This window comes from Cherax quadricarinatus, chromosome 24 (assembly GCF_038502225.1).
Source record: "Cherax quadricarinatus isolate ZL_2023a chromosome 24, ASM3850222v1, whole genome shotgun sequence".
In the NCBI taxonomy this organism is placed as follows: Eukaryota; Metazoa; Arthropoda; class Malacostraca; order Decapoda; family Parastacidae; genus Cherax; species Cherax quadricarinatus.
The window spans coordinates 40,759,450-40,784,498 of record NC_091315.1 but is presented as its reverse complement, the minus strand read 5'-3'; the positions used below and the strand labels follow the sequence as shown (position 1 = coordinate 40,784,498).

At 37.3% G+C, this 25,049-nt stretch overlaps 1 protein-coding gene across 8 annotated transcripts in view; it reads right to left on the bottom strand.

Annotated features, from left to right (window-relative positions):
- Nucleotides 1-1,042: 1,042 nt before the first annotated feature.
- LOC128690775 (myelin regulatory factor-like protein) overlaps nt 1,043-25,049 on the bottom strand; it is a 300,340-nt gene continuing 276,333 nt past the window's right edge. For 6 of the 8 annotated variants that reach the window (XM_070088405.1, XM_070088399.1, XM_070088400.1 and 3 more), the window contains 4 exons: nt 17,469-17,643; nt 6,248-6,449; nt 4,040-4,265; nt 1,043-3,257 (listed from right to left, as the gene is read on the bottom strand). In XM_070088405.1, coding sequence (XP_069944506.1) covers nt 3,174-3,257; nt 4,040-4,265; nt 6,248-6,449; nt 17,469-17,643 — 687 coding nt within the window. In that variant the 3' untranslated portion in view covers nt 1,043-3,173. The remainder of the gene's footprint in view (nt 3,258-4,039; nt 4,266-6,247; nt 6,450-17,468; nt 17,644-25,049) is intronic. The other 2 variants (XM_070088401.1, XM_070088406.1) reach the window with 1 other exon arrangement.

Genomic DNA, 25,049 nt, shown 5'->3' with positions numbered 1-25,049 from the left:
TGGCTCGTAAGACGTATATATACGACCGAAACAGTCAAAGGGTTAAGCTTTCCCTAAAATGGGACATGGTTCTGTCACTGAACCTGTTGCAGAGATGGTTTGTTTCAGCTTGCCACCATCCACCACCATCCACCAATACCATCCACCAATACCACCCACCACCACCATCCACCACCACACCACCATCCACCACCACACCACCATCCACCACCACACCACCATCCACCATCACCATCCACCATCACCATCCACCAATACCATCCACCACCACCATCATCACCACCATGGTAGCTTATTTTACAGTTGCACTTAATAAACAAGCACCAAACACAATGAATTAATTGTGAAATATTTAAATGAGCACACAGGTTAATGTTCACTCAAGCATAAACTAAGCCAGACTGGCTCACGACGCCTGCGCGGGGACATGGGCAGGCGGACAGGTCTGGTATGCGGTTCTAAACAAAGGGCACGTTCGATTTCGGGACAAACTTGGTGCGAAAAAAGCGGTCAAAACTTGAAGCGTTCAATAGTTGATGCGTTCGAAACTCAGGGTTCCACTGTATTCATATTCAACTTACGGTGGGTTCCTCAGAACATAACCCCATCATAGGTCAAGAAGCACCTGTAGTTTCAGTTCAGCTTCTGCTGTCTCCATATCTACAACCTCTGTATTCAACTGATGTAAAATGTTGTGTGGGCGAAACATTTCAGAATAAAGATACAGTGGAACTCTGGTTTTCATACCTAATCCGTTCCAGAAGGTCAGTCTAAAACCGAAACATACAAAAACTGAATTAATATTTCCCATAAGAAATATTGTAATGTAAATACACAATTAATCTGTTCCAGACACCCAAAAATATTAACAAAAAATACATTTTTAAAGAATAACAGGTTTCATACAGTACATATGAAAACTGTTACCAAGAAAAAGTTGGCCATCTATTTCTATGCAACAGATAGAATATCAATGTATTTGGAACCTTTAGCATTTACAACTGCTAAAATTTCTTGAGGATTTTATAAAAAAAAAAAATAGTATAATATAAGTACATTTATTAAATATGAAATATCAATCATATATTCTTCTGTACAAAGCTTAACCCATATTTACAACACTAGAAAGTATTAAGTCTATAACATTTTATATTACTCTTGGAATGTGTGTCTGAAGTTACAAATATCACATATTATGTCACTAACAATCATGAAATCATGACCTAATCAAAGCTATACATGTCCTAATATCCAGAATTTTTTTTTTTTTTGCTAGAAATGTTGTCTGGCACAAGAAAGTGTAGAAGTCAGAGTTCAAGGTAATTTTAAAAAATTCTGCTAAATTTCAAATACTATGGAAGAAAAGTTTAGGAATGTATAGAAAAGGAGCCTTACCTTTAATTAATATTTCTAAAGTTTAAGCAATTAATCAAAATACAAATTGAGCATTGACTAAAGTAACAAGTGAGATCATGAATACTGTATTTTAACAGAAGAGTTAGTTAGAATACCACTGTACTATAAAAGGTAATTACAACTTGAATTTCTGAGTGTCTATATCTACTGTATCCTACTCTTTAGCATATATTATCTTGAACTCTTTATGACATAAAACAATGACAACAAATAAAAAACTTAACAAAACTTGTGGTAACTTTTTGCCCCACCAAGAATAACAATTGCACTTGCAAACATGAAATATTTGACAAGCTGTGCTGATATTTGTGAATGATGGCAAGGTAATACAATAGTGCAATACATCATGCCTTGAAACAGGCACACACTACATATAATAATTGTAAAATGAATACCAGGTAAAGTAGCACCACAAAAGTGATGGGTAATAAAAAGGAATTTTTTTTTGTTTTATTATGCAAGGTGATGGGCAGTGTCATTAAATACAAACCTGTTTGAAGCTATGTATTCATATTGTCTGTAATGTAATGAGTGAGAGAATCCAAGGAATTACCCTAGATAGACCAGCTTGAGCCACCAAACCATGGTATCATGTAGCCTGAACTACCAAACCACACTGGACATCATACAGCCTAAACTACCATGCCACACTGAGCATCATATTGCCTGAGCTAGCAAGGCATACCGGACATCATATAGCCTGAGCTACCAAGCCACACGGCATATAAAACATTTTCATTTTGTACAATAAACAAAAATTGTAGTAAAATGAAAAAATACCCATTCCAACATAAATAAACTTTTTATTATTTCAAAAAGTGATTTTTATGTCCCATGAGCTACATAAAGCAAGGCATAAAAATAAAACCTGCAATAAAAAATTCTAGTGTAAAACACGTCAAGTTAGAAGAAACCTTTCCTTATTAAGAATCACCATAGAATCCCACATGAGACAACAGATAATGTGCAATAGAACTATATTGTAAGCTACTCTAACTGTACAGCTTAAGTATATTGTCAAACACTTTGATTATTAGTAAGGAATAAAAATACATAAATTTTAGGTGACTGAGCATGGTAATCTGATGACCTTAAAAGGCTAGCATCTGTGAACTTGCTGATCACTGGCAAAATTTCCATAAAAACTTTTGACAAATGGTATGAAGAGATCTGTAACATGGTAGACATTTCTTATAATAATATTATAGTAAATATTACTTTTGTACATCATTAAGTTGTCATCATGTTATAAAATCAGTAAGCTTATAAAAGTTAACTTTATTCCTGATTACTTTACCTGCCATGATCCTACCATCCAACAGATACAAACAAAAATATTTTAATTGAAGCGTGTAATATTAATTTAAACTATTTACAAAATATTTACATATACAGTACATCATAATCTATGCCTAATCAGATCCGTGATATGTCTGTATTTGCAACAGGCCACATCTTACAATTAATTGCCCACTACAGATTATTAATTTGAGCTACATTTAAACATTAGGTTTAATTTTCACATATGCAAAATGAAACTCGCTAAATGAGGTACTCAAGATTTGCTTAGAAGAAACTGGAAATGTTCACAAAAACAAACTACAGATGTAAAATGGAAAAAATACTTCTATAACTGTGATGTATGGCCATAATACATTGTCATGGAAATGAAAATGGTTTGGGTATTTATGAATAAACATGAATGATTGATGCTTAAAATAAATTTAGAATATGTGATAATCATAAATTTGTTTGCTTTATTCAGTACAGACTCTATGAAATATAAAGTTTAATTCATAATATTTTTCTCCAACATACTCTGGTGTGAAGCTGCAGGGATCCTGAAATATACAAATTTTATATTAATCTTTATAGCCAAGGTTCTTGGCACAAATAATGTACATGTATAATCATATCAGCATTAAAATGAAAGATATATTAATCAACAGAATTACTCTGTATAGGTATTCAGATAAAAGATTTTATACATGAAATAATTAGAAAAAATTTAGTGTGCAAATAACTGAAAAGATAATTTTTTGAAAGCTGTGTTTTTAAGAGAAACATCAATGAACACTTGCTTTTGGCTATTCACAATGAAGTGCTATGTAAGGTACACACATTCAAGTGCCACTCTGGCTACACACACACTTGATGGTCTACCACAATGTTTCCAGCACTATATCACTTGCAATAGATGTTTTTTTACACTTTTGAATTTCAAGTCAAAAAGCTGCTATCCTACCTCAGCTCCTTTCAAAGCTCAACCCTATCTAGAGTATAGTACTACCCCCTGCAGGAAGACAAGCAACAACAGTTAGCCATCACTCAGTACCTAGTTACTGCTAGGTGAACAGGCTCAACAGGTGTAAGGAAACATATGCAACAGTGTTAAGGCACACTAAAGAAGTAATGGAAAAGATGGAAGTAATACACAAATAACCCACACAGTGTGACTTAGTAAATGGTCCAAGTTGGACCGAAACGTCATCGTAAGTTCCTCTCTCCTATGTCCGGGTTATCTGTGTATTGTTCCAGTCATGCTATTGTGCCTTTTTGTTTTTTTTATAGACAAATGTTAAGAGGCAATGCTAAAAATTAAAAAAAAAAAAAAAAAACTAACCTCGGCCCCCTCAACAACTGGTATACGGAACTTGTAGGCAACCTGATGCCACATTCCAACATTAAGAAGTGTAACATAATGGTCACGGGGACCATGACTCTCCACCACATCATAAGGGGAAAGAACAGTGCCAGTATCAGAACACTGCTCAAATGGAAACGAGGGAATGCTGTCGCTGCAGTTGGCACAGAAGGAGGGCTGCCTGTCAAAATTATCTGCCATGAATCTGTAACAGACAAATTTCTTTATACACCTCATCTGTTTAGAAATTTAAATAAGTTATGCATCTGTAACAGTCAGAATAGTTCATGTATACTAGACTACTTTTGACAGATAACACAGTAGTTTAAGGTCTTGAAAATGATGTAATCAAAAATGTGTGTAAACTGAAATGAAGAACATATGGGAAAAATAGGGTTACATTCAATTAGCCCTCAAAAAAGCCAATCAAATTTTGTATAGAACTCAAAATTGCATAAAAAATAATATATATAATATATAAATCTATAGGGGAAGGAAGGCGAGGTAGGGGTCGTCCTCGAAAGGGTTGGAGAGAGGGGGTAAAGGAGGTTTTGTGGGCAAGGGGCTTGGACTTCCAGCAAGCGTGCGTGAGCGTGTTAGATAGGAGTGAATGGAGACGAATGGTACTTGGGACCTGACGATCTGTTGGAGTGTGAGCAGGGTAATATTTAGTGAAGGGATTCAGGGAAACCGGTTATTTTCATATAGTCGGACTTGAGTCCTGGAAATGGGAAGTACAATGCCTGCACTTTAAAGGAGGGGTTTGGGATATTGGCAGTTTGGAGGGACATGTTGTGTATCTTTATACGTATATGCTTCTAAACTGTTGTATTCTGAGCACCTCTGCAAAAACAGTGATTATGTGTGAGTGTGGCGAAAGTGTTGAATGATGATGAAAGCATTTTCTTTTTGGGGATTTTCTTTCTTTTTTGGGTCACCCTGCCTCGGTGGGAGACGGCCAACTTGTTGAAAAAAAAAATATAACTAGGCCAATGTGTTCATGTGTCAGTCAAAGATGCCACATACATATCTCTGCTAACAGAGATATGTTCAGTTGTCCCACTCACTACAACTGTATGAGCGTTATAAAGGTGGGGTACACAGGAAAGGTTAGATTGGCAGGGTTAGAGCCATTGGGGTTCAGTGTGAGAGGTGGGGAACCGTAAATACAACCATAAATACTATACAAAAATACACCGCAAAGTCGAAGTTTTAATCCAAAAAACACAGTTGGCGTTATTTTCTCATTATGCACTGATTGCTGCAGGATTTTTTTATATGGTGCACACTGACCACACAGACCCATTCTCTCACATGTGGGCCTACCAGCTTTCTCCTGCTTGATTTGAAGCCGCTAGAATTTTTGAGTATATATACATCAAACACGGTGGCTTGTAAGATGTACTGAAACAGTCAAATGGTTAATAATAATAATTAGTAATACAGTAGGACCTCATATCTGTGGTTTACCATGGCCCAAAAACAAGCCTTAATTTTGCTTAATAATGGCACCGTAGTGCAATAGTAGTGATAGTGGCAGTTTTTCAAAGCCTAAGAGAAGTCATGAGAAGTGCTTCCCACCAGTGAAAAAGTGATAATTCTCGACTTATTGTGCGTAACTTATCAATTAAACTTTATAACAGGTATGATATTGGCAGTTTGGAGAGACATCTAAACTGTCATATCTGAGTGCCTCTGCAAAGACAGTGATTATGTATGAGTGATGGTGAAAGTGTTGAATGATGAAAGTTTTTTTTTCTTTCTTTTTGGGTCACCCTGCCTTGGTGGGAAACGGCTGATGTTTTTAAAAAAAAAAAAAGGAAGTAATGTACACTGCAGTTTCAGTATACATCACAGGTCCTTAGAACGTATCCCCCACAGATATGGGGGGATACTTAACGACAGGGTTCCGTTCCTAAGAGTAGGTCAGTAAGTGAATTGATCATTTTTTAAATGTTTATACAAGAGTGTACTGTATAGTGTAATAAACAGGATAGAGGAAATCAGCTCTAATATATGTTATTTAGGTTTGCATACTGGTTGGAGAGCTGGTCGTAAGTCTGAGTGGTCAGTAAATGATTATGTCACTAAATAAGGAGAAGCTGTAATAATAATAACTAAATGTTGCAGAGCTAACAGAAAAGACTGTAATGACATACATAATATTATGCATCATGAAACATTTACCTGAAGTGCAATGTAAGGTTGGTGTGTCGCATGAATCTTGAAATGGGCAGGCTATAGGTATAGTTTTTGGCTGTGTTGGCAAAGCAGTCTTGATAAGTGTCAGAGGAGTTCAGACAATATAAGTGGTTGATAGTTGTGTTCAGCTCCACAATATCTATTGTTGGGATCTGGGCATTTGTACCTGAAACAATGAAATTAACACCTGTTCTAGTTACATCAGTTTTCACCATTATCAAATTCTGCACATACATGCATATATTTATGTATATTTTTTTACCTCAACAACCATCTCCTGCTAAGACAGTTACCCAAAGAAAACTATATTCACCATCATTCATTCAATCTCTGCCTTTCCGTAAGTGTTGACATCATTACCAGTATATACATATATATATTTACAGTATCTACATGAATGCATTTTTTTATATCAATACTTCAGCCATATCCCACCAAGGCAGAGTAACCCAAAAAAGAAAAACACTTTCACCATCATTCAACACTTTCACCATTATTCACACATAATCACTGTCTTTGCAGAGGCGCTCAGATACGACAGTTTAGATGTCACTCCAAACAGTCAATATCCCAAACCCCTCCTTTTTAAAGTGAAGGCACTGTATTTCCCACCTCCAGGGCTCAAGTCTGGCTAACCAGTTTCCCTGAATCCCTTCACAAAATATTACCCTGCTCACACTCCAGCAGGTTGTCAGAGCCCAAAAACCATTCACCTCCATTCACTCCTATCTAACATGCTCACACATGCATGCTGCATGTCCAAGCCCCTTGCACACAAATCCTCTTTTACCCCCTCCCTCCATCCTTACCTAGGATGACCCCTACCCCTTCTCTCCTCTGCTATAGATTTATACACCCTCTAAGCCATCCTATCTTGCTCCATCCTTTCTAAATGACCAAACCATCTCAATAACCCCTTTTCAGCCCTCTGAATAATACTTTTAGTAACTCCACAGCTCCTCCTAATTTCTACACTATAAATTCTCTGCATAATATTTACACAACACATTGCCCTTAGACACAACATCTCCACTGCCTCCAGCCTCCTCCTTGCTGCAGCATTTACAACCCATGCTTCATACTCATATAAGTGTGTTGGTACCACTATACTCTAACACATTCCTTTCTTTACCTCCATACATACATATACAGTGGAACCTCTACTTGCGAGTTTAATCCGTTCCATGACCTTGCGAGCAAGGTCATGGAACGGATTAAAGGTCATGACCTTTGCTCGTTCGCAGAGTCAATTTTCTTCATTTAAATTAATTGGAATGCCATTTATCCGTTACAGTGGAATTCTGTACTTCAATAATTTCGCTAATATCAACTCTACGGCTTATTTATCTATCTCACTTCATCTAATATGACATAATAAACAATATAAATAACATAGAAACCTGATATATACTCTAAAATGAATAAAATATGTCATTCATGTAGTGGTATGGGCGGTGTCAGCAGTGGACGAGAGAGTGTCTGGAGACCGGGCAAAATTCATGAATAATTTCACAAATATCATCTATACTGCTTATTTATCTATCACAGTTCATCTAGTATGACATAACAAACAATATGAATAACATAGAAACATGATATATACTCTAGAATGAATAAAATTTGTCATTCATGTAGTGGTATGGGCGGTGTCGGCGGTGGACGAGTTTGTCTGGAGACCGGGCAAAATTTTTCATGAATAATTTCGCTAATATCATCTATACGGCTTATTTATATATCACAGTTCATTTAATATGACATAACAGACATATAAATAACATAGAAACACGATATATACTCTAGAATGAATAAAATATGTCATTATGTAACAGGTGGAGTCGGCCACAACCGCTCCCTCTTTGTTGTGGTAAACACTGCCATCTAGTGACGGCCTTTTGAAGCCATCTATTATTATAATTATTATATGTAGTACATTATTATTATATATGTATTATTATTATACATATTATATTATTATTATTATATTATTATTATACGTGTTGTTATTATTCATATTATTATTATACATATTATTATACATATTACATGTATTATTATTATTATCATTATTATTATTATTATTATATAAATTATTTGTAATTTTTATTCGCACAAAAAATATAAGATTTACTGTTATTCCTTATTGCAATAATTGTATAAATATGTCAACCCATTCACAACTGCATATTGGAATACATTTGTTTACACTGAAACAGCCAAGCAATGGACCATTTCTCCTAGGTTGAGCTCAATTTCAAGGCACTTTTCGTCATCAAATCAATCAAAATCATATCTATTTCTGTAAAATATCTTCCATTCTATTAAATGAGACCAAAAAAAAAACGAGAATACAACCATAAAAACCATACGAAAATACCACTAAGGGGTGGCTAATTGCTGAGAAGTGAACTCCATTATTTATGCTTAGATTTCTTTCATTTTTGGTGTACATAAAGAAGCATCTTTCCATCATACATTGCCCAAGTTTCAATAAGATAGTCCAACAAACAAATGAGATACAATTCCCGAGATCAAGAGCCCCTCACCAGTGTCAAGGAACCTACCTTGAGGTCTGCTCGCGTGTGGAAATTTTGCTCGCGTATGGAAGCAAAAAATCGATGCATCGACTGCTCGTATTTGGAAAAACTCACACGTGGACACGCTCGCAAGTAGAGGTTCCACTGTATAGTATCTACATATATACAGTAATGTACATTCATAAAATTTCCACAAGCGAGCAGACCTCAAAGCAGGTTCCTTGACACTGGTGAGGGTCTCTTGCTCTTGATCTCGGGAATTGTATCTCATTTGTTTGTTGGACTATCTTATTGAAACTTGGGCAATGTATGATGGAAAGATGCTTCTTAATGTACACCAAAACTGAAAGAAATCTAAGCATAAATAATGGAGTTCACTTCTCAGCAATTAGCCACCCCTTAGTGGTAATTTCGAATGGTTTTTATGGTTGTATTCTCGTTTTTTTTGGTCTCATTTGATAGAATGGAAGATATATTACAGAAATAGATATGATTTTGATTGCTTTCATGACGAAAAGTGCCTTGAAATTCAGCTCAACCTAGGAGAAATGGTCCATTGCTTGGCTGTTTCAGTGTAAACAAATGATGTCACTGTCCATTCCAATAAGGAATAACAGTAAATCTTATACTTTTTGTGTGAATAAAAATTACAAATAATTTATATAATAATAGTAACGATAATAATAATAATAATAGTATAATACAATAATAATAATATGTACAATAATACATATATAATGTACTACATATAATAATTATAATAATAGACGGCTTCAAAAGGCCGTCACTATATGGCAGTGCTTACCGCAACAAAGAGGGAGCGGTTGTGGCCGCCTCCACCTCTTACATAATGACATATTTTATTCATTCTAGAGTATATATCGTGTTTCTATGTTATTTATATTGTCTGTTATGTCATATTAGATGAACTGTGATATATAAATAAGCGGTATAGATGATATTAGCGAAATTATTCATGAAGAATTTTGCCTGGTGTCCAGACAAACTCTCGTCCACCGCTGACACCGCCCATACCACTACATGAATGACATATTTTATTCATTCTAGAGTATATATCATGTTTCTATGTTATTCATATTGTTTGTTATGTCATACTAGATGAACTGTGATAGATAAATAAGCAGTATAGATATTAGCAAAATTATTCATGAAGAATTTTGCCCGGTTTCCTCGTCCATCGCCGACACCACCCATTCCACTACATGAATGACATATTTTATTCATTCTAGAGTATATATCTTGTTTCTATGTTATTCATATTGTTTGTTATGTCATACTAGATGAACTGTGATATATAAATAAGCCGTATAGATGATATTAGCAAAATTATTCATAAGTATTTTGCCCGGTCTCCAGACAAACTCGTCCACCGCTGACACCGCCCACACCACTACATGAATGACATATTTTATTCATTTTAGAGTATATATCAGGTTTCTATGTTATTTATATTGTTTATTATGTCATATTAGATGAAGTGAGATAGATAAATAAGCCATAGAGCTGATATTAGCAAAATTATTGAAGTACAGAATTCCACTGGAACGGATTAATTGCATTTCAATTAATTTAAATGAGGAAAATTGATTCTGCAAAAGAGAAAATGCAGTTGCGAGCAAGGTCATGGAACGATTAAACTCGCAAGTAGAGGATCCACTGTATATATATATATATATATATATATATATATATATATATATATATATATACATATATATATATATATACATATATATATATATATATATACATATATATATATACATATATATATATACATATATATATATATACATATATATATATATACATATATATATATAGACATACATATATACATATATATATATATACATATATATATACATATATATATATACATATATATATATATATATATACATATATATATATATATATATATATATATATATATATATATATTTTTTGGGATAAAGATAGAAATGTTAAAAGCAGGTGGGGATATAGTTTTGGAGTGGTTGGTGCAATTATTTAATAAATGTATGGAAGAGGGTAAGGTACCTAGGGATTGGCAGAGAGCATGCATAGTTCCTTTGTATAAAGGCAAAGGGGATAAAAGAGAGTGCAAAAATTATAGGGGGATAAGTCTGTTGAGTGTACCTGGTAAAGTGTATGGTAGAGTTATAATTGAAAGAATTAAGAGTAAGACGGAGAATAGGATAGCAGATGAACAAGGAGGCTTTAGGAAAGGTAGGGGGTGTGTGGACCAGGTGTTTACAGTGAAACATATAAGTGAACAGTATTTAGATAAGGCTAAAGAGGTCTTTGTGGCATTTATGGATTTGGAAAAGGCGTATGACAGGGTGGATAGGGGGGCAATGTGGCAGATGTTGCAAGTGTATGGTGTAGGAGGTAGGTTACTGAAAGCAGTGAAGAGTTTTTACGAGGATAGTGAGGCTCAAGTTAGAGTATGTAGGAAAGAGGGAAATTTTTTCCCAGTAAAAGTAGGCCTTAGACAAGGATGTGTGATGTCACCGTGGTTGTTTAATATATTTATAGATGGGGTTGTAAGAGAAGTAAATGCGAGGGTCTTGGCAAGAGGCGTGGAGTTAAAAGATAAAGAATCACACACAAAGTGGGAGTTGTCACAGCTGCTCTTTGCTGATGACACTGTGCTCTTGGGAGATTCTGAAGAGAAGTTGCAGAGATTGGTGGATGAATTTGGTAGGGTGTGCAAAAGAAGAAAATTAAAGGTGAATACAGGAAAGAGTAAGGTTATGAGGATAACAAAAAGATTAGGTGATGAAAGATTGAATATCAGATTGGAGGGAGAGAGTATGGAGGAGGTGAACGTATTCAGATATTTGGGAGTGGACGTGTCAGCGGATGGGTCTATGAAAGATGAGGTGAATCATAGAATTGATGAGGGAAAAAGAGTGAGTGGTGCACTTAGGAGTCTGTGGAGACAAAGAACTTTGTCCTTGGAGGCAAAGAGGGGAATGTATGAGAGTATAGTTTTACCAACGCTCTTATATGGGTGTGAAGCGTGGGTGATGAATGTTGCAGCGAGGAGAAGGCTGGAGGCAGTGGAGATGTCATGTCTGAGGGCAATGTGTGGTGTGAATATAATGCAGAGAATTCGTAGTTTGGAAGTTAGGAGGAGGTGCGGGATTACCAAAACTGTTGTCCAGAGGGCTGAGGAAGGGTTGTTGAGGTGGTTCGGACATGTAGAGAGAATGGAGCGAAACAGAATGACTTCAAGAGTGTATCAGTCTGTAGTGGAAGGAAGGCGGGGTAGGGGTCGGCCTAGGAAGGGTTGGAGGGAGGGGGTAAAGGAGGTTTTGTGTGCGAGGGGCTTGGACTTCCAGCAGGCATGCGTGAGCGTGTTTGATAGGAGTGAATGGAGACAAATGGTTTTTAATACTTGACGTGCTGTTGGAGTGTGAGCAAAGTAACATTTATGAAGGGATTCAGGGAAACCGGCAGGCCGGACTTGAGTCCTGGAGATGGGAAGTACAGTGCCTGCACTCTGAAGGAGGGGTGTTAATGTTGCAGTTTAAAAACTGTAGTGTAAAGCACCCTTCTGGCAAGACAGTGATGGAGTGAATGATGGTGAAAGTTTTTCTTTTTCAGGCCACCCTGCCTTGGTGGGAATCGGCCGGTGTGATAATAAAAATAAAAAAAAAAATATATTTTTTTTTTTTTTCAAAAAGTCGGCCATCTCCCACCGAGGCAGGGTGACCCAAAAAAGAAAGAAAATCCCCAAAAAGAAAATACTTTCATCATCATTCAACACTTTCACCACACTCGCACATTATCACTGTTTTTGCAGAGGTGCTCAGAATACAACAGTCTAGAAGCATACACATATAAAGATACACAACATATCCCTCCAAACTGCCAATATCCCAAACCCCTCCTTTAAAGTGCAGGCATTGTACTTCCCATTTCCAGGACTCAAGTCCGACTATATGAAAATAACCGGTTTCCCTGAATCCCTTCACTAAATATTACCCTGCTCACACTCCAACAGATCGTCAGGTCCCAAGTACCATTCGTCTCCATTCACTCCTATCTAACACGCTCACGCACGCTTGCTGGAAGTCCAAGCCCCTTGCCCACAAAACCTTCTTTACCCCCTCTCTCCAACCCTTTCGAGGACGACCCCTACCCCGCCTTCCTTCCCCTATAGATTTATATGCTTTCCATGTCATTCTACTTTGATCCATTCTCTCTAAATAACCAAACCACCTCAACAACCCCTCTTCTGCCCTCTGACTAATACTTTTATTAACTCCACACCTTCTCCTAATTTCCACACTCCGAATTTTCTGCATAATATTTACACCACACATTGCCCTTAACCCTTTGAGGGTCGACAGGCCCTCTCCGAAACTCGTTCTCAGGGTCGGCCAAATTTAAAAAAAAAAAAAATATTATTTTCTCTTATGAAAAGATAGAGAATCTTTTCCCGATCATAAAGACACCAAAAGTTTGAAATTTGATAGAAAACTTACGGAATTATGCTCTCGCAAAGTTAACGGTCTCGGCGATGTTTACGCATCGGCGATTTTGCCCACTTTGAGCCCCATTTTCGGCCAATTTCACTGTACTAGTCGACAAAAAACATGAATATTTCGCTAGAACTCCATTTTTTCTATCGAATGGGTGCAAGAAACCACTCATTTATGAAATTCAACTATCCAATACAGTGGTCAGAATATAGCAATTTTGCCAATTTCACACAAATTTCAAAAGATGCCAATTTCCGAATAGGGTCCAGAATAAACAAGAAAGACATTCCTGGCACTAAAATGACATTTCCTCTGGTCATTAGTCACGTCTCAAGGCCCCTCTTATATTCTTTTGCTTTCCACTTTGAATTTTTATTCTCACAAAAAATTGAAGATTTACTGTTATGCAGACTACTGCATTAGTGTAAGAAATGGTATAAATATTATTGGTGCACTTGTGAAAGAATATTAGACTCACCAGTTGACGTGTATTGCACGCTTGGCACAATTTGTTTACTTTTGAAGTTTGGTAAAAATCGAACATTTCTGCTACTTTGAGCTCAATTTCAAGGCACTTTTCTTTGTAAAACCAATCAAAATCATCTCAATTTCTGTAATATGTCTTCCATTCTATAAAATGAGACCAAGAAAACTAGAATACAACAATAAATACCATACGAAAATACACTGCAAAGTCGCTGATTTATTAAAAAAAAATGGTCAAAGTTTTTTTTTTCTCATTATGCACTGTGTGCTGCAGGATTTTTTTTAGACTGTGCACACTGACCACATAGACCCATTCTTTCATATGAAGGCCTACCAGCTTTCTCCCACTAGATTTGAGGCCGCTAGAATTTATGAGTACTAGTACGTCAAAAACCCCTACACGTAAGACGTACTAGTACGACGAAAACCCTCAAAGGGTTAAACAAGACATCTCCACTGCCTCCAACCGTCTCCTCGCTACTGCATTTACCACCCAAGCTTCACACCCATATAAGAGTGTTGGTACTACTATACTTTCATACATTCCCTTCTTTGCCTCCATAGATAACGTTTTTTGACTCCACATATACCTCAACGCACCACTCACCTTTTTTCCCTCATCAATTCTATGATTAACCTCATCCTTCATAAATCCATCCGCCGACACGTCAACTCCCAAGTATCTGAAAACATTCACTTCTTCCATACTCCTCCTCCCCAATTTGATATCCAATTTTTCTTTATCTAAATCATTTGACACCCTCATCACCTTACTCTTTTCTATGTTCACTTTCAACTTTCTACCTTTACACACATTCCCAAACTCATCCACTAACCTTTGCAATTTTTCTTTAGAATCTCCCATAAGCACAGTATCATCAGCAAAAAGTAACTGTGTCAATTCCCATTTTGAATTTGATTCCCCAAAATTTAATCCCACCCCTCTCCCGAACACCCTAGCATTTACTTCCTTTACAACCCCAACTATAAATATATTAAACAACCATGGTGACATTACACATCCCTGTCTAAGACCTACTTTTACCGGGAAGTAGTCTCCCTCTCTTCTACACACCCTAACCTGAGCCTCACTATCCTCATAAAAACTCTTTACAGCATTTAATAACTTACCACCTATTCCATATACTTGCAACATCTGCCACATTGCTCCTCTATCCACTCTATCATATGCCTTTTCTAAATCCATAAATGCAATAAAAACTTCCCTACCTTTATCTAAATACTGTTCACAATATGCTTCAATGTAAACACTTGATCTACACATCCCCTACCCACTCTGAAACCTCCTTGCTCATCCGCAATCCTACATTCTGTCTTACCTCTAATTCTTTCAATTATAACCCTACCGTACACTTTTCCTGGTATACTCAATAAGCTTATTCCTCTATAATTTTTACAGTCTCTTTTGTCCCCTTTCCCTTTATATAAAGGGACTATACATGCTCTCCGCCAATTCCTAGGTACCTTCCCCTCTTTCATACATTTATTAAACAAAAGTACCAACCACTCCAACACTATATCCCCCCCTGCTTTTAACATTTCTGTCATGATCCCATCAGTTCCAGCTGCTTTACCCCCTTTCATTTTACGTAATGCCTCACGTACCTCCCCCACACTTACATTCTGCTCTTCTTCACTCCTAAAAGATGGTATACCTCCCTGACCAGTGCATGAAATTACTGCCTCTGTTTCTTCCTTAACATTTAAAAGTTCCTCAAAATATTCTCGCCATCTACCCAATACCTCCATCTCCCCATCTACTAACTCCCCTACTCTGTTTTTAACTGACAAATCCATATTTTCCCTAGGCTTTCTTAACTTGTTTAACTCACTCCAAAATTTTTTCTTATTTTCATTAAAATTTCTTGACAGTGCCTCTCCCACTCTATCATCTGCTCTCCTTTTGCACTCTCTCACTACTCTCTTTACCTTTCTTTTACTCTCCATGTACTCTGCTCCTCTTATAACACTTCTGCTTTGTAAAAACCTCTCATAAGCTACCTTTTTCTCTTTTATCACACCCTTTACTTCATCATTCCACCAATCACTCCTCTTTCCTCCTGCCCCCACCCTCCTATAACCACAAACTTCTGCCCCACATTCTAATACTGCATTTTTAAAACTATTCCAACCCTCTTCAACCCCCCCACTACTCATCTTTGCACTAGCCCACCTTTCTGCCAATAGTCGCTTATATCTCACCCGAACTTCCTCCTCCCTTAGTTTATACACTTTCACCTCCCTCTTACTTGTTGTTGCCACCTTCCTCTTTTCCCATCTACCTCTTACTCTAACTGTAGCTACAACTAAATAATGATCCGATATATCAGTTGCCCCTCTATAAACATGTACATCCTGGAGCCTACCCATCAACCTTTTATCCACCAATACATAATCTAATAAACTACTTTCATTACGTGCTACATCATACCTTGTATATTTATTTATCCTCTTTTTCATAAAATATGTATTACTTATTACCAAATTTCTTTCTACACATAGCTCAATTAAAGGCTCCCCATTTACATTTACCCCTGGCACCCCAAATTTACCTACTACTCCCTCCATAACATTTTTACCCACTTTAGCATTGAAATCCCCAACCACCATTACTCTCATACTTGATTCAAAACTCCTCACGCATTCACTCAACATTTCCCAAAATCTCTCTCTCTCCTCTACACTTCTCTCTTCTCCAGGTGCATACACGCTTATTATAACCCACTTTTCACATCCAATCTTTATTTTACTCCACATAATCCTTGAATTAATACATTTATAGTCCCTCTTTTCCTGCCATAGCTTATCTTTCAACATTATTGCTACTCCTTCTTTAGCTCTAACTCTATTTGAAACCCCTGACCTAATCCCATTTATTCCTCTCCACTCAAACTCTCCCACCCCCTTCAGCTTTGTTTCACTTAAAGCCAGGATATCCAGCTTCTTCTCATTCATAACATCCACAATCATCTCTTTCTTATCATCTGCACAACATCCACGCACATTCAGACTTCCCACTTTGACAATTTTCTTCTTCTTATTCTTTTTAGTAATCTTTACAGGAAAAGGGGTTACTAGCCCATTGTTCCCGGCATTTTAGTTGACTTTTACAACACGCATGGCTTACGGAGGAAAGATTCTTATTCCACTTCCCCATGGATATAAAAGGAAAATTAATAAGACCAAGAACTATTAAGATAAAATCAAAGAAAACTCAGATGAGTGTGTATAAATAAATGTGTATATGTATGTGTAGTGTGACCTAAGTGTAAGTAGAAGTAGCAAGACATGCCTGTAATCTTGCATATTTATGAGACAGACAAAAGACATCAGCAATCCTACCATCATGTAAAACAATCACAGGCTTTCGTTTTACACTCACTTGGCAGGACGGTAGTACCTCCCTGGTTGGTTGCTGTCTACCAACCTACTACCTGTAATATATATATATATATATATATATATATATATATATATATATATATATATATATATATATATATATATATATATATATATATATATATATATATATATAATGTGTGTGAGTATGGTCACCCTTCCAGTTACACTACTGTACCATGAATCTTTGTTTATTTGTGTGGTTGTTATTCATTAAAGAGAATACACATAACATAGTACACTTACTCATTTGCGATTTGTAATGTGAGGAGCTACCGGTGGACCGTTTGGAGTGAATAGAGCGCTTGCTAAGTGTTTGCTTGATACTGCGAGAGTTGGAAGGCCGACGATCCATTAGTGCCCTGTGACGAGCCAAACGTGCTATCTGATCAAGAGTTCCAGATTTCTTGCTGGGCATAGGCTATAGAGTAAAATATATCATCATTAATTACACATCATTGTAATATATGGCTGAACAAATACAGCAGACCCTCATGTTACACAGTAGTTACGTTCCTGAAAATGTCAAAACTGAAGAACGTACCTGGGAGCTCCCCCACACCCCCTAAAAAAAAAAAAAAAAAAAAGCCAACAACTTTTCTTTAGATATCCAGATCTTGCAAAAATAAAAATGATAATGTTGTTTTTGTCTACTCCCATTCGAATCCAGCTGTACTTAGAAACACTGTAAACAAGGAGCTGCTAAAAATATATACTTGGATGATGACCAACAAACTCACTCTCAATACAGACAAAACATACTTCATGCTGTTTGGCAACAGAGCCTTAAATATCCAACTTAATATATTGATAAATGGTTCCCTATCTCAAGATACACTGAGGGTAAATTTATAGGTCTTCTCCTTGACTGTAATCTTAAATTTCATTCCCACATCCAACACATATCCAAGAAAATTTCCAAATCAGTAGGCATCCTTTCCAAGATATGATACTATATACCACAAATGACACTCCTTGCCCTAAACCACTATTTAATATACCCTTACCTCACCTATGGTATTTGTGTCTGGGGATCAACCACAGCCAACCACCTTAAACCTTTAATAACCCAACAAAAAGCTGCTGTGTGGCTGATTACCAGCTCCTGTGCTAGACAGCACACCCCACCACTTTTCAAAAGCCTGACCTTGTAAATATACGAGACATACACTCAAATTATTGTGCTTACTACATATACAGAACATTAAATTCCACTATAAACCCTCCACTTAAACAACTCCTTGACAGTTACAACAGAATGCATAGTCACAATACAAGGCATAAGGCACTCTTCAACATCCCTCATATCAGTCTCACACTATGCAAAAACGCTATGCAAGTAAGGGGCCCGAAGATCTGGAACTCACTACCGGAACCAGTAAAGGATCCCCTGACTACTTATAAATTTAGGACTTTGCTAAAAAATCATCTTATCCCTCAATACTAACCTAAACAAATGTTAATTAGTTATACATGTGACCTCTAGACTTTTCAACTTCTGCCAGCCCATGAAATATTACTGCCTGAATCATTATTTGTAATATTGCTTTTATTATGTGCAACTTCAGGATTACAGTGGACCCCCGCATAACGCTATTAATCCGTTCCTGAGAACTCAATGTTATGCGAAATTATTGTTATGCGAATTAATTTTCCCCATAAGAAATAATGGAAATCAAATTAATCCGTGCACGACACCCAAAAGTATGAAAAAAAAAAAAATTTTACCACATGAAATATTAATACACACAAACTTAAGAAAACATGCACAGTTACATGACACTTACCTGACAAAACCTACTATATTATGTTTGGTAGCAGAGCAGGAGATGCACAAATTAACATTAAGATCGACAACACTCTAATTACCAGACATAATGAGGGCAAATTCCTAGGCCTATACCTTGACAACAACCTGAATTTCAGCACCCATATCCAACACATAACCAAAAAAGTATCCAAAACAGTTGGGATCCTCTCCAAGATACGATACTACGTGCCGCAAAATGCCCTTCTCACACTATACCACTCACTTATTTATCCATACCTCACCTATGCTATTTGTGCTTGGGGATCAACTGCAGCAACACACCTAAAGCCAATAATAACCCAACAAAAAGCTGCAGTAAGAATAATCACTAAATCCCATCCCTGGCAACACACCCCCCACTCTTCATAGATCTAAACTTACTCCCTGTTCAGTACATCCACACTTACTACTGTGCAATCTACATCTACAGGACCTTAAACTCCAATATCAACCCTGACCTAAAACGCTTTCTTGATAGTTGTGACAGAACCCACAGGCATAACACCAGACACAAACATCTCTACGACATTCCCCATGTCCAACTAAACCTTTACAAAAATTCAATGTATGTCAAAGGCCCTAAAATCTGGAACACCCTACCTGAGAACTCTAGAACTGCAGACACATTCATCACCTTCAAAACTACCATTAGAAAACATCTTATCTCCCTGATAAACCCCATCAACTAACTACACGAATACCACCTGGTGGTTCACACTTACACTCACTCACCCATTTGACCATAAACAGAAATATTAATCTCAATCTTAAAATAATGAATCCTATGATACTCCAATACTGAAACTATGTACTGTGCCAAAACAAAAGCATTCACATTGCTGAACTCACAAACTAGTATTTAGTCACTTAGCCATAATACCAACTTACCTCATAATTTGTAATATTTTAAAATAAAGAATTAAACTAAGTCTGCCCGAAATGCCTAGCCATGCTAGGCGTTCTAGTGGTACACTCTGTAATCATTATTTAACTATATGTAAACCACACAACAACCAAATTCTGTAAATTCAACATTGTAATCTTTATAGAGAATAAACTTTGAATTTGAATTTGAATTTGAATTTATTGAAGATGTGGTGATGATTGATGGGATGGGAGGAGGGGAGACTGGATGGTTTTAGTGTTTAGAAGGGGAATCCCCTTCCATTAGGACTTGAGGTGTCAAGTCCTTTTCTGGGGTTGCTTCCCTTCTTCTTTTAATGCCACTAGGACCAGCTTCAGAGTCACTGGACTTCTGTCGCACAACATATCTGTCCATAGTGGCCTGTACCTCTCGTTCCTTTATGACTTTCCTAAAGTGGTTCACAACAGTGTCAATGTAATAGTCACCAGCACGGCTTGCAATAGCTGTCTGAGGGTGATTTTCATCCATGAAGGTTTGCACTTCAAGCCACTTTGCACAGATTTCCTTAATCTTTGAAGTAGGCAACTTCTTCAATTTCTCTCTCCCCTCCTCCGAAGCAATTTCCTCAGGTGTGGCCTCTTGCTGTTGAAGTTGATCTAGCAGCTCATCAGTGGTTAGTTCTTCATTGTCCTCCTCCACCAACTCTTCCACATCCTCCCCACTAACCTCCAACCCCAAGGACTTCCCCAATGCCATAATTGATTCCTCAACTGGCATAGGATTCTCAGGGTTAGCCTCAAATCCTTCAGAGTCCCTTTGGTCTACACATTCTGGCCACAGTTTCTTCCAAGCAAAGTTCAAGGTCCTCTTAGTCACTCCCTCCCAAGCCTTACCTATAAGATTTACACAATTGAGGATATTAAAGTGCTCTCTCCAAAACTCTCTTAGAGTCAATTGAGTTTTTGAGGTCACTACAAAGCACCTTTCAAACAGAGCTTTTGTGTACAGTTTTTTGAAGTTTGCAATAACCTGCTGGTCCATGGGCTGCAGGAGAGGAGTGGTATTAGGAGGCAAAAACTTCACCTTAATGAAGCTCATGTCCCCACAAAGTCGCTCTGCCAAGTCTGTAGGATGACCAGGGGCATTGTCTAACACCAGGAGGCACTTAAGGTCTAATTTCTTTTCAGTTAGGTAATTTTTCACAGTGGGGGCAAATGCTTGGTGTAACCAGTCATAGAAAAAGTCCCTAGTGACCCATGCCTTATTGTTTGCCCTCCACAGCACACACAAATTAGCCTTGAGGATATTCTTTTGCCTGAACGCTCTGGGAGTTTCAGAATGATACACTAATAAAGGCTTCACTTTGCAATCACCACTAGCATTGGCACACATGAGAAGAGTAAGCCTGTCTTTCATAGGCTTATGTCCTGGGAGTGCCTTTTCCTCCTGAGTAATGTAGGTCCTTCTTGGCATTTTCTTCAAAAACAGGCCTGTTTTGTCACAATTAAACACTTGTTCAGGTTTCAGTCCTTCAATGTCTATGTACTCCTTGAATTCATGCACATATTTTTCAGCTGCTTTTTGGTCCGAACTGGCAGCCTCACCATGCCTTATCACACTATGTATGCCACTACGCCTCTTAAATCTCTCAAACCAACCTTTGCTGGCCTTAAATTCACTCGCATCACCACTAGTTGCAGGCATTTTTCTAATTAAATCCTCGTGCAACTTCCTAGCCTTTTCACTTATGATCGCTTGAGAGATGCTATCGCCTGTTATCTGTTTTTCGTTTATCCACACCAATAACAGTCTCTCAACATCTTCTATCACTTGCGATCTCTGTTTCGAAAGCACAGTTAAACCTTTGGCAAGAACAGCTTCCTTGATTGCCGTTCTCTTGGACACAATAGAAGCGATGGTTGATTGGGGTTTACTATACAACCTGGCCAGCTCGGAGACACGCACTCCACTTTCATACTTACCAATGATCTCTTTCTTCATCTCCATAGTAATTCTCACCCGTATTCCTGTAGGGTTGGCACTAGAAGCTTTCTTGGGGCCCATGGTCACTTACTTTTCAGGAGAAATCACTATAAAAAGGCTGTAATAATACGAAATGTTCCGACTGTATGCTTGAATGTTACCGCAGAGGCTGGCTTGTAAACAATGCCACTGGCAGAACAAGTGAGGCTGGCTCAGGCCGCATGGACGTGTCTCGGACGAATCGCGTTGAGCGAATTTTTTAGCACTATGCAAGGCAAAATTTTAGCGATAAAATGTATCGCTATGCAGATTTAACACTATGCGATGCCAACGTTATGCGGGGGTCCACTGTATTATTCTTATAAACCTCTATCTTGACTAACTCGCATGAGTATTAAGATTAAATAAAATTGTAATACAGTTAACCACTACTATCTCGTCTAGTTTTAAGTAATTACTATGCACTTTTATCTGACTCGTTTTAAGTACATAGTTTCTACGTATTAGGATTAGTCTGCCTGAAATGCCCCAGCATGATAGTGGGTTTCTTTGTACTTAGCAAACCAAAATTGTAATTACACATTGTAACCTTTACAAAGAAATAAACCTTTGTCTTTTATCTTTATGGGCTTACACTTGAAATCACCTGACGCATTACCACAAAGGAGCAAGGTGAAGTGATCCTTTGCTGCCATGAAGCCCAGTGCAGCCCCGCGGAGACAGTGGTCTTACCCACAGCCAGGCGGCAGCCTAAGCTAGGAATGTGTCCCGCGGGAAACGCTCCAAACTTTTTCCCCTCCCGAACAATGTTAAGTTAATTGTATGAAGTGTTGTATAAAATTATGCCAAAATTTTTCAATAGTATAATAACCAAAATGTGCCAAATAAATCCATGCACTATGAGGGTCTACTGTAATTGATAAATAAGGTTAAATTATAATTCTTCAATTTACTCCGCTGTCATCAATCCATCTACAAAGTAAAACCTCAATTTAACAGACCTCGATTTAGAGGAAATCCGTTGCTTCCGGAAATGTTCTTTGTTACAGTTTGCCGGGTAAATTGATTCTGGCTGCAATTTACAAAGTTCATTATTTCTAGACTGTTTGTCATTGTTATGCTCCACTGTGTTAATAGATTTTGGATTTAACAGACAAGGTTCATTGTTTCCAGAATTGTCTGTTATTATTACAATCATAGAAAAACAATCTCTCCATTTGTATTTAACAGAGTAAGCATTACTGGAAACCTCTCAATATTAATCCATTAAATCAAGGTTTCACTTTACTGTACTATTGTTATAACTGCTAATGGCTCCAGTGTTTTTTTTTTACATTTCTCTAAAATGTTGTATATGGTGCTTTACTTACTTTTAAAAAATACAAAGATTTAGCATATTGTGCATAATATATACCCAATATACAAATTTTCCTGACAACATACAAGGAAACATAATGCATTTGGGGGACACAGGAAAATATAAACCTTCCTCTCAAACTTCTTGATAGCTACAGCAGAACACACAGGCACAACACAAGAAATAAAACTCTCTTCAACATCCCTCGTGTCCGTCTCACCCTATGCATGGTTGGCAGCAGAGAGTCACATAAATGGGGAGAAATCAGAGTGGGGAAGCGTCATGAGCGGTGTTACCATTAACCCTTTGACTGTCGCAAGCCCCTTTCTGAAACTGTCATTCTACTTCGCAAAATTTTTGGGAAAAAAGAAAATTATTTTTTCTCATGAAATGATAATCTTTTCCAGATGGTAATGACATATACGCATCGGCGATTTCGCCAACTTTGAGCCCTGTTTTTGGCTAATTCCATTGTTCCAGTTGACCAAACTCATAGCTATTTCTTTAGAACTCCATTTTTTCTATCAGATGAGTACAAGAAACCACCCATTTACCGATTTGAACTACCCAAAAAAGTGGTCAGAAATTGGCAATTTGGCCAATTTCACGCAAATTAAAAAAGACGCCAAGTGCCAAGAATGTAGACATTCTTGGCACTAAAATAACATATCCTCTGTTCATTAGTCACATCTCTAGGCCCCTCTTATATTACTATTGCTTTCTATTTTGATTTTTTATTCATACAAAAAATACAAAATTTACTCTTATGCAGACTACTGCATTATTGTAAAAATGGTATAAATAATATCAGTGCACTAGTGAAAGAATATTAGACTCCCCAGTTGATGTGTATTGGATGTGTGGTGTGATCTGTTTACTCCTGAACATTGGTAAAAATTGAACATTTCCGCTACTTTGAGCTCAATTTCAAGGTCGTTTTCATCATGAAACTAATAAAAATCATCTCTATTTCTGTAATATGCTTTCCATTTTATCACGTGAGACCATGAAAACGAGAATGCAATGATAAATACTATACGAAAATACACCTCAAGTTCGGCATTTTAATCCCAAAAAACGGTCAGTTTTTTTTTCTCATTATGCACTGCGTGTTGCAGGATTTTTTTTATGTGGTGCACACTGACCACACAGACCCATTCTCTCACATGTGGGCTTACCAGCTTTCTCCTGCTTGATTTGAAGCCGCCAGAATTTACGCGTATAAATACTTCCGAAACAGTGGCGCATAAGACGTATACTGTACATGTATATACGACCAAAACAGTCAAAGGGTTAAGGACTCACCCTCCAGGCTTGGAGAAAAATTTGGTGGATGAATACAGCTTCATTAAAGTTAAGATCTTGCCCCCTAACACCACTCCTCTTATCCAACCCATGGACCAGCAGGTAATTTCCAATTTTAAGAAACTTTACACATAAGCACTGTTTAAATGGTGCTTTGAAGTGATCTCTGAATTAGAGCTTACCCTAAGTAAATTTTTGAAAAACCATTTTAATATCCTCCAGTGTTTAAGGATAACAGACAAAGCTTGGGGAAAAATTTCTTTCAGGACAGTGAACTTTGCCTAGAAGAAACTGTGGCCAGACTATGTGTCAGTCAAAGATTTTGAAGGCTTGGAGGCAGAGCCTGTAGTGAAGGATATTGTTTCACTGGGCCAGTCCATGGGTTTGGAAATGGATGATGAGGAAGTTGAGGAGTTGGTGGAGGATCACAAGAATGAGCTCACGACGGAAGAACTTTCAAGACCTGCACAAGGAGCAGCAAGAAGTGGTTGAGGAAATTTCTTCTTC